The 16224-nt window shown below is 47.7% G+C and overlaps 1 protein-coding gene across 5 annotated transcripts in view; it reads left to right on the top strand.

Moving 5' to 3' along the window:
- Positions 1 to 1486: 1486 nt before the first annotated feature.
- LOC309806836 (kalirin) overlaps positions 1487 to 16224 on the top strand; it is a 465266-nt gene continuing 450528 nt past the window's right edge. For all 5 annotated transcript variants that reach the window (XM_082625795.1, XM_082625796.1, XM_082625797.1 and 2 more), the window contains exon 1: positions 1487 to 1947. In XM_082625795.1, coding sequence (XP_082481921.1) covers positions 1875 to 1947 — 73 coding nt within the window. In that variant the 5' untranslated portion in view covers positions 1487 to 1874. The remainder of the gene's footprint in view (positions 1948 to 16224) is intronic.

Genomic DNA, 16224 nt, shown 5'->3' on the forward strand with positions numbered 1-16224 from the left:
TAATCCTGTTTGCTGTTAGAGTTAGCTGGTTAATAGATCTGGAAAGGTTCCAGGTGCTTTGACCTGGAGAGAGATGGAACCAAGTAGGTGGTCAGCGAAGATAGATCCAGGAGATTCTGGCTGGTGGGTAGCAGGCCATCATTTTACACTAGGACCTGGTTTTCCTGTGAGGTGTGTTTTAACACACGAGGTCAGGCCACAGCCTCTCCATCTGGCTGGATGAGGCAGCAGCTACAGCCCCCAACACACCACATTAAGTGCTCAGGTTTAAAGAGCCTCTGGTTTGTAAGCTTCGCAGTCACTAGGACCATAAACAGAATACTGGCTAATGATTGTTTAATTGTTGCTTAAAAAACCAATTGGCACAATGCAATCACTGCATTAATTACCCCATACAGCATCTGCTTTCTTTTTTGAGGTCTTCCCCATTCCTCCCCAGCCCCACTCCCCACTTTAATTGAAATTCAGCTGGCTGTAACACCTCCTTTCTCCTGGCCAACTGGATCTCTCCATTCACAAGAGGGAGAAGAACAAAACAGAGAAGGCCCGGGGGATTAGGGAGTTTTGACAGCTGTCCAAGAGGAGCGCTGCGATAGGGGCCAAGTACCGAGGCAGGACAGAGACAAATGAGAGACAAGAGAGTCACAGAGGGAAAGATAGGGACACATCGCAATAGGAATGAACTGGACAAAGAGTCACAGCGACAGGCAGAGGTGTTTAAAGGGGCGCTGAAAAGGGGAAAAAGGAAGAGAAAAGCTAAAAAAGAAAGGAACTAAGGAGAGTTGGTGAGGAAAATGCGAAAGGCTCAGGAGGTGAAGGAGACTGGAGAGAGCCTGTCGGGAAGGAGAGGGGAAAAGTCCAGCCTCTAGGGACGGATCGGCCCAGCTTGGGGGACACGCAGCTTGGGTGGGGGCGGGCCCTCTCACACCTGGGAACGGGGTGGGGTGGAGGAGGCGGCCTCCGGGCCCGGAGCCCAGGCCGCGCGAGAGGCGAGGGTGAGCGCGCAGGGCTGGGGCGCCAGAGCCCCCACGGCGAGCCCGGCGTGCGCCCGCTGGCCCGGGACTCGCCCGGCGGCCCCGCCCCCTCCCCGGCAGCCTCCTTCGCCGGCGCTTTTCCTGCGAGGCTCAGGAAGCCGGCCTAGCACAGCAGCGAACAATAGCTCGGGGCCCGGGCTTGGCTCCCGGAGAGGCCGGCGCGGGGAGGCGGGGGAGGGAGGCGTCCGCGCCGCCGGGGAGCCGCGGCGAGCCCCCGGCCCGGGCCGGAGCTTTAGTTGAGCTCGGCGTTGCCCGGGTCATTGTTGGCTGGGACGGAGGAGCGGGAGCCGGGGGAGGAGTTGTGAGGCGGCTGCGGCGGCGGCGGCGGAGGGAGCCAGAGGGGGAGCCAGAGAGCGAGCGAGGGAGGGAGGCTGAGAGCGAGCGGGCGGTCGAGCGAGGGAGGGAGGAGGTAGAGAGACAGGGAGGGTGGGAGGGAGGAGGAAAAATAAAGAGGAGAGACTAGCAGGGCTGAACAATAGAGACAGGCAGACGGGCGAGGAGGAGAGCCAGCTGCCGCTGCTGAGGGAGAGCGGGCGCCCAGGCATTTTGTACCCCGGCCCCGGCCAGACAGCAGGCGGCCAGCGCCCCCGGGGAAGGGGGACCATGGGGGAGCCGGCAGCAGGCGCCCCCAGCCCGCCGCGCGCCTCTGCCTGAGGGAGCCTCGGCGTCCTCTGTCCTAGCCCTGCCGCCCCGGCCGGCCGCCCGCCCTTGAAGCCCGGTGTCCTCCGGGTCTGCGGCCGCGGCCGCTGCGCCCCGCGCCCTCCGCCCACAGGGCGCCGAGCAGCCCTCGGCCCCGGGCTTCGCCGGCCCCCGGCTGCCCGCGGACGCCCTCCCCCAGTCATGAACCCCCCGGAGGGGGCAGCGGAGGAAGGAGGAGCCGCTGACTCGGACGTGGACGCCTTTTTCCGGACAGGTAAGCTGGGCAGGGCGCGGGGGGTTGGGGAGGGAGGCTGCTGCCCTGGATGCGGCGTCTTGGACAAGTTTGGGGAAGGAGGGCTGTTACTGGGGTGTGTGTGTTGGGGGGCAGTCCCCCTCGTCGCCGGGGCTGGAGTGGCCGAGATTCTTGTTGTTATGGCAATGCGGGTTGCATTTTGGGGAGGGGTGGGGGCTGGGAGCTCTGCGCCCCTCGGCGTTCACCCCACTTGCGGGAGTCTGTGTTGGGGAGGCGAGAGGCGGTCCCCTCGGGCCGCCTTCTCCCGGAGCGCGGGGATGGGGCGATGTTGGATCACTTTGCAGTGCGCCGCTCCGGCTACCGGCGTCCCCCGCCCCTCCCTCGGCTCCCCCTTCCCCCCAGCGCCCGTCAGCCCGGCTCCCGCCGCCCTGGGCCGGCACCCCTTCTCCGGCCGGCGGCTCCCGGCCCCGATGTGCAAAGAGGGACAGTGGGGACCGGGAGTCGCGCAGGCTGCAGACTGACAGTCGGGAGCGGGGCGGACCGAGGACTGTAGTGCCTGGTGCGTGTGGGGAGCCAGAGTCTCAGACTTGAGAGGCAGACCCGGCAGGGAGGACGGTGGGCGCCTGGGACCTCCTTCTTGTCCTCCTCTTCTCCAGTTCTGGAAAAGGATGAGCTTTTCACAAGAGTCACTCATTCCTGGAAGTGTGAGTTAGCGTCCCCCTCATACACACCCACTGAATCTTTGCTTGCCTGTGGTATGTAGAGAACCACCCCCACCCCCCAGATCTGCCTTGACGGCTGTTTTCGGCCCCTGCCACCTCCCAGCCCCCAGGTCTATAGCTCCTCATGTTCCTTGGCTACACAGCCCCTTTCCCAGAGCAGAACCGACCACCCTCATCTACCACCACCTGTGGCCCTGTTTCTCTGATGACCAGGGTTTCTCCATCTCCTCTTTACCTGTGGCTTCCACCAACCCTGTAGGTAGAGCTCCCCATCTTCCATGTCTGGAACCATGTGGTCTGGAATCTTTTTCCCAAAGAGTCCAGTAAGTTATGGGGACCCTGGTCATCTCCCCTCGTTCTGTAAATTGGGTAGGAGGACGTGAACTGATGGGGTCAAAGAGCAGGTTGGCTTTGAAGATTCCCTGTGCACCCATCTGTTTCCTAACCTCATAGCCTTGCCCTGGAGGTCATCTGAGGGAAGGGTTGGGGTGCTTTGTTGAGGAGACTTGTGGCTTTAGAAGTCAAGACTTGGTCAGCCCGTATGTTCATTTTCTAGTTGGTCTGAAGAGGAAAGAGCTGGAGGATAGGAGCTGATGCTAGGACCTGGAGAAAGCAGAGGGAGCCTCTGTTATCCTATCCTGCTTCTCAGGGCTCAGCCTCGCCTCCCTCCTTCCTTTTCCCCAGATGTATATTCTAATATACACCTTCCCCATCCCCCCTTTCTCTCTCTCTCTCTCTCTCTCTCTCTCTCTCTCTCTCTCTCTCTCTCACTTACACACACACACACACACACACACACACACACACTCATACACACACACACACTTTCGTACACTCACACAGCCCAGGAACCAAAGCATGAATTCTAAAGAGCTGCCTGACCTGATAACCTTAGTTTATTATCTAGGGGAGAGGTTCTGGGGGCTAAGTGTTACCTGGAAACATTCACCAGGACGTCTTCATTGACACCCCTACCATCCACCCTTTGCCTCCCATCTGGCACAAAACTCTGCCTTTTCTTAGCTCTGGGGAAAACTCTTGAAGTGTGAGCTTTCCCACCTTCCTTTTCTGGACCCACTTTTATCTTTTGGCATCCACTCCTCCTTCCCCTTTTCTACCATCCAAACACTAGATCCTGTCTATTCTCTGTCCCAGGCCCTTGGAGCAGATTTCAGTTTCTGGAGGCTTGCTAATTTCTGACAAATGAATTCACACAGTGTTAATGGTGTTAATGGCCTATAATGGTCCAATGTGTTACTTTTCCCAGGGCCTTTCAAAACACAACATGGGGCTTACATTGTCTAGCCCTGGCTCAAATCACAGAGTAAATAGCAGACTGAGTCCGTCTCCTATGGAATCCTGTTGGGGATATTCTTCCTCCTCAGGCAGCCTTGTTGAGGGGGGCCTAGGTCTGATGTGCACTTTGAATCAGAGAAGGGTGAAATCTTCAGCGCATAAGGCTGCAAATGACTGACGACCTGTAACAAGTTGTAAGAGGGGGTGCAGACTGTTCGTGGTAGGGTCTAGGACCACCACCCACCCTGAGTGGTCCTCTGTGCTCTGCTTCTTGATCTTACCCCCTTCCAGTCTCTAGCCTGGGCTTTTGCTGGGGATTCTTAAACCTGGAAAAGGCCATATTTCTTAACCGTCTCCCTTCTGAGTCCCCATGTTTATGGAACATAACACTACACCTGGTAGGCTGGACAGATTATAAATTTATTTAGTTGAACAGTTGAGAAAGCTTCAAACACATTTTCAAAGTCCCTAGTGCCAGGGTTACCCCCTACTTTCTGGTGGAAAATTTTGCATACACAAAGACCAGACTGGCAATTGCTTTGTCAAAACCCTGGCATACTGTGCCTCTAATTAGGCATGTTTCGAATTATTCTGTCATTTTGGTTCTTTACTTGTCCTCTTCTGATTATTTTGGTATTTCAGTTCTTTTGACATTCCCCAAATCCTACATCCATACATGTACACGGACAGAAAGAAACACCCATGCACACCCCCTGTCCCCACCATTATTCTTATAGATTGGTGTATTCTGTGTTGTCTTTCTGGGAATTCTCTGATCCACGCCTGGAAAAGTGTGTCACAGTAATTTTATTGATCATGGCTATGAGGCAGAGGAGGGGAAATATGGGAGCTCAGAACTGGGAATAGAAATCAATTGGAATAGAAAACCAACAAGGGCTTTTCAGCTTCTACTAGGACCCTTCTGCTGTCCAGGGTGCTATGGGATACAAAAGAAATATTCAGATTGGTTTCTACCCTCCAAGAGCTTTTAAAAGAAGATTGACAATTACTGCTCAATTAGAGATTAATTACTTGCTGAACATTATGGTGCTCTAAGATAAAAAGTTGGCAGAACTACAGAGGAGTGGAACTGAGGGTAGCCTTTGAAGGGGAGATGGAGGGTGGGAAGAGAATCATGGGCAAAAGGTCGGGGAGGTTGAGGCATTGACATTGAGGATACTGGGAAGACTGGGTAGAAGGTGTAGGGTAGGGAGGAATGGGAAACAGGGTTGGGTAAGTAGGGCAAGGCCAGATAGGGAGACTCTTGGGAGCCCAAGAGAGGAGATTGGATCTGATTCAGGACTGATAGGGAGTCACTTTAGGTTCCTGAGCAAGGGCATGTCCTGAAGAAAGTGGTATTTGGAAAGGTTAATCTGGGGGTCATATGATAGATGAAGTGGAGAGAGAGAGAAAGGATCCAAATGCAAAAGTGATCTGGAACTGAGGGAGAGGGGCTTGGTCTGGGTTGGTGGCAGAAAGGACGGGGACTCAGGGACCACTCTGAGAGACATTGTCCAAGGCAGAAATGTGGGTATTTGTTGGCAGACTAGTTGTAGGGGAGAAAGAAAATTAAGCCCTCGAGAATAATGGAAGTAGCTGGGTTAAAAGCATAGAGGACCAACAGTGTCCTGACTGAAGCACTCTGGTTGAGGACAGGAGCTGGTTTTGCAGGGCAGATAATGCTGTTAGCTTTGAATGTGGAAAATTAGAGGTGATTGAGGAGCATCCAGGTGGAGTTGGTTTGTGGGAGATATGGGACTCCAGACAGGAGCACAGGTGGGAGGTTAGGGCTGGCATTGTGGCCTTGGAAGCCTCCTGAATCAAGGCTCACTGCAGCTGAAGCTGTGAATGCATCAGCCCTCAGGGGGAGGGGGTGGAGGGAAGAGGAGAGGGCTAAAGTTAGAATTTGGAGGAGAAACCCTTGTTTAGGAAGTGGCAGCAAAGGAGACTTGATCCTGGAGACCCCAGGGAGTCAACGTGGGTTCTGATGTGATGACAGGCTGCAGACAGGTTGAATAAGAGGAGTGCCGGGTAAGTGTCACTGGATGTGATAAAAAGAAAGCCACTATGAGCTCTTGGGAGCACAGTATTAGAAGAGGCATTCAGAGTAGGGATTTGGGGTGGTGGGTAGGAATCAATTACTTGCAGAGTTTACCAGTGAAAGGAAAAAGAGTTTGGGTGCTAGTCAGATGGCATGTTAGTACCAAGAAAAGGGGTTTTCATTTTTTGGTCAGAGAGTCAGAACAGGTTTGGATGTGGAAGGGAGAGAGATTGTGGGCAGGAAGAACTGAAGATGCTTGGTTGATTTTTGAGTTAGATACCTGAAGAGGTGAGACAAGTGGAGGTTCCCTAGCGAAAGTAAAATCTTGACTTTGGTGAGCAGAGGAGAAACCTCCTTCTATAAGACTCAAAGGAAGAAAATTCAGAGGATAAATTTAATGAGATTGATGTGGAAATATCTTTTTTCTGTTGAGCTTTGGTATTGTGAGTCCAGACATTTTTAACTGGACTGTTTGCTGTTACTTGGACCTTGGTCAGCCTCAAACTCAACTCTGTCTTTCCAAGTCCCTAAACTAGCTTCTCCTCTTGTCTTCCTTAATCCTATAAGTGACACCTTCCCTTTCCTAGTCATGGTATTTAGCACCTTGCTATTGTTTCTGAGGAATCTCAGTCTTCTAACAAACTCTATTATCTTTCATAGTGAGCCCATGCTGTTCATCCTCAGGGCCTCTGCCCTAGGCCAGGAGACCCATTATGGTGCTCATGGACTCACTAGCCTTTATTCTTGGCCCTTGGACTCTGCTCTCTCACCCCCACTCCAATTGGCATCTGCAGGCAGATTGCACTTCCTAAAGGAGATTGAACTACTTTCGTCACACCTGGTTTATGAACCTACAGTGACTTTCTAGTGCCTTCAGGGTCAAGTCTGTCCTTCACACCTCAGAGCCAGCCTGCTCTTCTCACCGTCCAAGGGCACTTTGACTCATGTTCCCTTTGAATCATCCACCCCTTCGCCCCTACTCTACAAATACAACTTATTCTTCAAGACTTTAACACCACGTTCTTCTGGAAGCTTTCATAGCTCACAAGACCAACTCTCTCCTCTGAATTCCTTAAACACTCACTTGTCTATACTCATTGTCTCACTTCATCAGAGGTATTGTATTGTTTTTATCCTTTTCATACAATGAAGTGATTTGTTCTTTAAAAGATCTTTTAAAAAGCTTGTGATTCACCAAAACCAAACCAAAACAAGCTGTCTCCCCCCTGTATAGATAAAGCAAACACAGCAAAATATAAGCAGTTGCTGAATTTAGGTGGTGATATATTGGTATTCAGTGTACAACTCTTTAGATTTTTCTCTCATAAAAACCCCATCCCACCTAGACAGAGAACTGGTCATTGTCAGGTCCAGATCTGACTTGGAATAACAACCTATGTTGGTGTGCAGTTTTTTGAGTAAATATCACCCTGTCTGGGCATTGCCAGGCACCCTAAAAGGGGTAGAGTCTTTTACCTCCTGAGCTCTCTTTTGCAGCAAAAGAAAACATCTCTTTTTGATGTTGCGTTTGATGCTTCAGAATGTAAACATGACACAATTCAATATTTACCATTCCTTCTTGATTCTCCTCCACTTAAACCCATCATAATTTGGGCTTTTGGCCACGCCATTTCCCAAGAACTTTTGATGGAGTATTGAGAGGACTTTGTTGTTCTGAAGAGGGAAGGCTATTACTACATTAATATATTTAGGAACATATCAACAACATTTAGGTACACCTCCATAATATTTGGGGGGCTTTGCTTTATCCTTGGGCCACTAATCATCAAGAACTCAATTATTGGCACATTCTGTCCAATTGTATTTGATAATCCCTTGGGGATGGGTGAGGTGTTGGAATAAACTGAAGCTACAGAAAGAAATTAGGTGAGAAATGACAAAAAATATTCCTGACTGTCGGTGTCAATAAAACACTAGAACAGGTGAACTAGAGGTCCTTTTTAGACGTTGGAGAATGAACACTTTTACTTTTCCAAATTCTTTTCGGTTCTGGAACTTGGTAGTTTACTTCTGGCGATGGGCAGCATGGTATAGTCTAGTGGTTCTCAACGGGAGGCAGTTTTGTCCTCCAAGAAACATTTGGCAATGTCTGGAGACATTTTTGGGGGTTGTCAACTCAGGGAGGGGGTTGTACTGGCATCTAGTGGGTAGAGGTCTAGGGTGCTGCTAAACATCTTATAATGCACAGGACAAGAATTCTTCAGCCTCCAAATGTCAGTGGTGCTGAGGCTGAGAAACCCTGGTTATAGCCAGAAGATCATGGGCTTTGGATCAGATAGGCTCAGCACTAACCAGGGGCAGAATCTTGGGTAAATTATATAACCTATGTTATCCTCAGTCTTCTGCAAAATGGGACCAAGGGTGCTTGTTTCACAGGTTGAGAGGATTAAATAGGAAAAAACATGTGTAAAAAGCATCTAGTGGTTTCTGACCCACATTAGGAGCACAAGAAATACTAGCCGTTCCTGTTGTTTTTATTATTAAGTGAATGTGATGGCACAGAGGCTGAGGGGATCTCCAGAAGGGGTACTGTGCAGGGTTTTTGACACGGGGTGGCAGGGGTACTGGAGAGGCGTCACGATGGTGTGCAGGAGCCTGGGTGGAATCAGAAGGCTAGGGTCTGGGCCTCAGCTCTTTTTCATTCATTAATTTAATCATTTGTTTGACAAATATTTATCAAGTTCCTAGTGCAGCCATGTATACTGTGCTCTGAGAATGTATAAAATCATTGCAAGAAAGAATATAGATCAGGAAGGAAAATGAATATAATTACAATACCCACCTCAGGGAGCACTTGAATTTAAGGGGTGGGAAAGGGAGAAAAAGCCTGTGAAAGAGGCCAAAAATGTCAGGCAAGAGAGCAGGAGGTGAACCCTCCCCTTTGCTCTCTACTTATCTGCATGACTTGGGCAAGTGAGTAACATCTGTGTAAGATGAGGACAGTGCGCCCCAGCACCCAGTTTCCTTATAGGGCTGTTGAGAGACTCAAATAAGATACCGTGTGTGAAAGGTCTTTATAAGTTGTACAATTCTATCCAAATATGTGTAGATAGTTCCTTCCAAATCAAACATTCTATTACTCTAAGTACCACCTCTGACAAGTATTATTTTATTTAATCTGACCTTCATGGGACATTTTTCAGTCCTTCTCAATTTGGTTTCCCAAGGGGACTGGATGGGGCATCCTCCTTACAACAAATCAGGGCACTCCTGTTCTCTCCTCCTCCACAAAAGTATATAAATGCCAGTTCCCCAGACCCTGGCCCACATGGCCCCATGCCATCTGGAGGAGCCCAGCGAGAATGGGGTTCCTGCTTCCACTGAGCCTCAGGTGGGTGCAATGAATCAGGCCCTTCCCGCTCCTTCGCTGTCTTCGTGCAGTTCAGACTCCTCCTGCCACGCCTTTGAGTGTGAATGACTGGCAGCAAAATAACTAGGAAATGATTGGCAGCCACTGGACTGTTGGATCAATAGAGCGGCTTGAAATCGTGTCTGCTGAGGAGTGAGGGAACAGAAGGAATTGCTGGGAGAACAGAGGAATTAATACAGGGGAGTAAAGAAGAAACTGTTGGAGAATTAGCTTCGTCTCTTCCCCTTCTGTCCCATGGCATTATTAGAAGGGAGCTGGTTATTAGCTAGAAAACACAGATATGAGGGATAAACAAGGAGAGTGAAAAGTGGCAAATGAACTGTGTTCTCAAGGAAGTAGCTGCTTCTCGAGCTGAGACCTGAAGGATGGGTAGGATTTGGATGGGGAAGACGGAAGCTATCGGAACAGTGTTAGAAAAAGGCACGACCATCCATGGCCTATTTGGGGGCAGTAAGTGGTCCAGTTTGTGTGACTTAGAGGATTCAGGTGGAGGATCAATGGGAGATAAAAATCAGAAGGGGGTAGGGACCAAGTTGATTGACTGCTTCATTTATTAAACCTTTATTGGACTCCTAGATAATCAAGGGCTTTGAATGGCAGGCCAAGGAGTTTGGTCTTTCTGCAGTTAGCTTTCAGGAGCCACTAAAAGTTTCTGAATGGGGTGGTGACATGATGAGGAAGATAAATCTGGCAGCCCTACAGAGGGTCAGTTGGAATGGGGGAGGAACTGCTAGCCAGGGTTGGATTGGGAGACCACTGGGATAGGTTAGGAGGGCCTGAACTTGAGATGGCACAGTGGAAATGGGGAGGAGGGGATGGATACGAGGGAGGTCGTGGATGTAGCGTCTATAGGACTTGGTAACTTGGATGTAGAGGTGTTAGGGGAGAGTCAGGACTCAAAGATTACTCCAACCCTAAATGAAAATTAGGAGTTAAGGAAGAAGAGGAGCAGCTGTGGGGAGGCAGGAGGAGAGGCAGGATTTGGGAATTTACTTTGGGACGTGTTGCTTTTCAGGTGTCAGTGAAATAGCTTAGGGAGGTGTTGATTCAGTAGGCAGATAGCGGAGGGAGTCTGGAGCTTTGGAGGGAGGCCAGAGACTGAAATATAGATTTGGGAGATATCCGTAAGAAGTTGTGGCTGGAGCTATCAGAATAGATGAGATAATAAATGAAAAGCATATAGAGACTTAAGGGCAGAGGGCCAAGGACAGAGCTGTAGACTCAAGTGAAGGGCTGGAGGAGAACCAGGAGAGCAGGGCTTGGAAACAGTCCGGTCATCAATAGGGTCTAATGCTGCAGAGGGGTTGAGGGAGAGGGGGACTGAGCAAACCCTGTGGGTTCTGGAAACTGGGAGATCACTGGTAACCTTTGAAATAAGTTTCACTTGTGTATGGGAGGTGGAATTCAAATTTCAAGGGAAATGGGGAGTGAGTAGGTGGGGAGGAAGTGGTGGGAGTGCATATAGATGATTCTTTGGAAAGGTTTGGCTGTGAAGGGAAGGTTAAAAATAATAAGGTAGCTGGAGATGGGTAGCAGAGTTGAGGGGAGGATTTTTTTAGGTAGGGAAGATCTGTGAATACCTACGGGTGGGGAGGAGGGAGAAGGCAGGCTTGGGGAAGGGAATGAATATTTAGAAAAGAGGAGCAGTTGAAGGAAGTAGATCCTGGATGAGCCTGTAAGGGTGGATCTCAAGGTAGCTGGGGGGTGAGCCTTGGCCAGAGGAGGAGACTAGGGGAAGGCGGACTTCAGTAAAGTAGTAGGCTGGCCAACAGCTCTGCTGAGGGCACAATGTGCTTGGTCAACAGCCCCAGCACAGGGAGCATCAGCTGGCTTGGAGACTCAGGGGCTTGTGGTCCTGTGCTTGGGGCGGATAGTTCAAGGTGAAGGCAGCTGTGAAATGGGTGAGCTGGGTTGGTGTGGCTCTAGAAGGCCCCTTGGACAGAGAAGCTAGAAAGCAAGGCCGGGAGGTCCCAAAATAGCAATCCTTTTAGAAGTGCTAGAGGCTTCCTTTTGCAGGCTGAGGTGGGATTTGCTTCAGGCTGTAGAGGGGTCTGCAGAATCACTTCCTACAGAGTGTGAGTCAGAAAGGCAAGTTGGGGGTGGGGTGGAGGGTGAGTGAGGACACGACAGAAGGAGGAGGACTCAGACAAGAAGGTGTAGGGGCAGCCTCCTGAGGAGAGGTCATGCCTGGCCATCGGGTACTGTCTCTGTGAGGGATGGACATACCTCTAGAGGTTCTAGAAGAAAGAGGAAGCAGACTAGGGGTCATGGAGGAGCCTTTTCCCCATTTTTCTCCATGAAGAGAAACCCTTCACAACAGACGAAAGATGCCAATGAGCACACCCATTCCTTTGGCCCCAAAGTACTCCCTTCAGCTCTCATTTTAGGGGCAAACCCAAGAACTGTCATCAAGTGAGGCATCTTATATGGCCCTCTAGGGGATGGAAGTAGGAATCCAGGGGTTCCTGTTACCAGAAGGTGGGCTGTGGGGGACTGGGTTTATATTTCCGAGAGCAGGAGGAGGTGGGAGTTTCCTTAGGTATGGCTCAGTTTCAGAATCATAGTCTTAGAACTTGAACTTACTAGCTGTGTGACCTTGTGCAAGGTACAGCCTCTCTGAGCTTCAGTTTCCTCGTGAGTAAAATGGGTAAAAAAAAATCTTACCTATCAGGATCACTTGATTTGGTAGTTATAGATTGTGATAGTTATATTCATATTGTAAATAGTAATAGAAATGGGATTATATTACTAGTAATAGAATATGACTACATATAATATTACTAGTAAAACTATATTATATATATAATAATATTACTAGTTAGATTTTCCAAATCATGAAAATTATGCTTCAGTAGCTTGCTTCCTCCTCTCCACTCCCCTCCCCTGCGATACCCTCTCCATCTTTCCTCCCTTCCTCCCTTACTTGTGCATAGTTAGGTAGGGATGTGATTTTTAAGCTTGCAGTTACAGTTATTCCAGGGTATGGCAGACAGGATCTGGGAATGTGCCTACACCCCTTGCCTTTTACACTCTTACCCTGCAGCCTGGGGACAATGGGCATCTATGGGGAATGGGGGTGGGGAAACACAGTGTTCAGTTGGCAGCTGGACAGTGGGCCTAGAGGGAGACCCAGGAGACTGGCAGATGGTTAATTGGATGTGACAAAAGGGGACTGGAGGAGGGGTCTGGGGCTCCTGGGGGTTTCCTGTCTCTGACTTCTTATTCTCCTGGAAAGGAGATTGTGGAGAGAGGGAGGAGTATCTCTAGGAGCAGTTAGGGGAAAAGATTGGCAGGACTCCATGTTGGGTCTGTGGCCATGGGAGGACAGAGTGCCAATGGGAGTGATGTCACAGCTTTAATTTGTAGGGTGGGTGCAAGATGTTGTCTCTTCTCTGTATCCCAGTCCACTGGCACATAACAGCCTCAAATACTTGGATATAAAGAGAATGCTTAACCAACTATTGGAACAGTATAATTTTTTAGTCGTTCTTCATGGTCCTAGCCATTGAGTTTTGACAGCTAAATATCATGATTACTTTTGATGAGAACTGGACAAAGACTGATCAATTTCAGCGAACACTAGATTTAAGTGAGTGGATCTCTTCATTCATGCTTGCATTCATTCATTCAAGTATCAAACACCAGCTGTGAACCTAATAAGTGCCAGGCACTGGGGCTACACCAGCAAGTTAGAAATCATCTTTCCCACATGGAGAGTAACAGTCTGGTGGGGTTGCCTGACACACAAACAAAGGATTGCATGCTGTACATTGAGAACATAATGAAAGATCAACAACCTCACCTGCATGCGTGTGGCGAGGATTCACTGAAGAGGGGATGCTTATGCTGAAATAGATGAGGAGGTGATGAAAACGAAAATAGACCACTGTTGAAGAGGTTTAGTAATAAAAGTAAGGAGACTAATACGATGGTAATTGAAGGGGTATTTTGGGAGTACTGGCACTCTTTTGTTTCTTGATGATAGGTGAGATCTGTTTGTGCACTTTCAGTGAGTTGTAGACTTATGTGCAATTTTATGCATGCAAATTATACTTCAATAAATTTTTTTAAAGGTTATTAGGTCCAGTGAAGTTTTGTTTTGTTTTTTAAAGAGAGAGAAAAATCTTTGAGTGTTTGAAAAAATCATGGGAGGAGGTAGTGGTAGACACTGAAGGTGATAGAAGGTGGTATGTGTGGGGGTGGGGTACCAGAATGGGCACCAGTTTCTTCAAAAGTCAGCAAAGGATGAGAATTCCCAGGCAAAGAGGTTATCTCTGGGATGGAGGGGTACTTCTTCATCTGTGGCTATGGGAAAAGACCAGGTGGTTTTCAGGTCACGTGTACAGGTCAGATGGTAGAGCCCTTATTAAGCTCATTAAGAAAACTGACCTCAGTCTTCTCTGGGATTGGGAACCAAGGTCATCTGAAGGACTGAGGGGTGCTGAGATCCTGCAAAGAGAGGAGACGGATTGGATCCATTCTCTGGAGAATGAATGAGAATTGCATTAAAGACTGATCTGTCTAGTTGAGTTCAGAGTGGGCTAGGTGTTCAGACTTCTGCATCTTGTTCAGCCCTGCAGCCTCTGGAGTAGAGGTGAAAACAGAGGATTCTTGAGTCCTTATTTGGTGACTTGGATGAGAGGTCCAAGGTGGAGGTGAGGTGTGCACCAGACTTGTTTGGACACTAGTCTCTTACCAGAACTTTACTCAACATTGATGGCTCCAAGACATTTTGGAAGCCCTACCTTGGAAAATGGTCATGTCTGGTTTCCCCAAGTAGGCTGTACCTTTTGCTTTGAAATTGTCTGTCTTTTTCTCAACACTCAATTTTGTGCCTTGCAGATACTTGCTTGATTAGTATTTGTTGCCTTGACTTTTTTTTTTTAGAGAGCTATTTATTGGTGTGTAGGTCATTGGGAGTTTTATAATTAAACATTATGTTAAGGAGATGAATCTTTTTTGTGTGTGTGTGGACAGGCAGTTGTATCTCAAACAAAAAGACCTGTGAAATCAATATTTACCGTGTGAAATATAGCGAAAAACTCTTGTTTATTCTGGATTAATTAGAGGGGATCCCTTTTATTGCTTGTTTACAAATATTCCATAAGCACTGGAAAACTAAAGAAGCACCCTTTTGCAAAAATCCACATAGGGAAGTTCAAACATTCAAATGGACCAACTAACCAATATTGACTGAGTGTCTGCAGTGTGCCCAGTATTATGCCAGATACTAAGGGGGCTGCTAAAGGTGGGTAACAAATGGTCCTTGTTCCTGAAGAGTTTATGCTCTTGTTGGGTTAGGGGGAGACTAGTATAGGAAAAAATGGCTAATTGGAAGTCAATCAGAAAGGGAATTTCACTCATTCATTGATTCATTTAATATGTGTTTATTGTCTATAAGCTAAAAGATAATTTAAGTAAGTGGTAAATAATGTTTCATTTAGAGAGATTTGATTTTCTTATACTTCATAGAACATTTATTTAGACATTTAGACTTTTTCCTAAATGAAACCATTTTCCCCAGTTAATTTAAATGTATGTTATATCAGTATACACGTATCTATTGAGCAACGTGAGTCATTCATAAGCCAGTACCCTTTACATGGGGTAACGTAAGAAGAAAGAGGATTTGTTGGTTGTCTGGAGGGCTAAAGGCATTGATACTTACTGTTGTAAGAAATAGTTACACAAAATGGAAGTACAGGATCTATGGTTAAAAGTGAATGCTCTTTTTCCCTCCTTTTCCCTGATGTTAAGATAAATTCAATGGACGTATATACTTGTTACATATACAAATATGTGTTTATACAAATGCATAGCTTTCTTTCATATTTTAACAAAAAAGAGAATTATGCTATACCTGTTATTCTGCAATTTGTTTTTATCACTTTATAATCATGGACATTTTTCCATGTCTGCATATGTTCCACCTCATTTGTTTGAAGAGTTGTGTTACATTCTGTTGTGTGGATGTGCCACATTTTATTTAGCCATTCTCCTAATGATGGACATTTATAAACCAGCTTTTCTGAGGACCAATGTTTGTTCTGGGACATTATTTGGCCCAAAAAGTAGCAAGAAGGGTCACCCATTATTTGATCATTTTCAAAGGTGACTGTGAGACAGCCGTAGGATCAGGATGTTTCTTCTGCTTTTATCCTCAGGAGGGAGGGAGAACAGCCAGTCCTGTTCTCTGGAGCCTAATTTTCTGTTCAATGTTTACAGATGCTTTTATTAATGACATTTAAATAAATGGTAGAGGCCATTCTTGGCTTTTTTTGTTGTATGCCTTTAAGTGACTTAGGAGCCAGATTTGCAGTCACAATTAGCCAAAAAAAGCCACATGTGTTTTGTGGGTTTGAGTGAAAGTTAATTCCAATACCACAGGTATGGAAGTGCTTTAGGTTGTGTGTGCAAAAGCCATAGTCTGTGTTTGGCTAGAAGAATTCAACGATGTGATTTGGGAGACCTCGGTTTCCAATTCTGCCCACACTAATTATCTCTGTGACTTGGCTAAACCAGTTAAAATGTCTGTTTTTACAGATGGAACCTGTCTTTCCTCATCTGAAGAAAGAGGTAAACATACTTGCCCTGCCATACATCATAGGAGTAGTATGAGATAAAGTGAGATAATAGAAGGAAAATTCTTTGGACAAATAAAATTGCTGACTCAGTGAAAATGGTTTTTGTTTGCTGCCTTTCTCTGGGGTCTCCCTTAGTTTTGAGTGTGGTTGAAAGCTGAGCTAGGGTGCTCGGTTGGGAGTGACAGCCATACCGCGTTTGAGGCTGTACATTTTTTCATGTCTGGTAGGAAATTGGTAGCACTAGAGATGGAGTGAAATGTTTCA

The sequence above is a fragment of the Mesoplodon mirus genome (genome assembly GCF_964341445.2).
Source record: "Mesoplodon mirus genome assembly, chromosome: 6".
Classification (NCBI taxonomy): Eukaryota; Metazoa; Chordata; class Mammalia; order Artiodactyla; family Ziphiidae; genus Mesoplodon; species Mesoplodon mirus.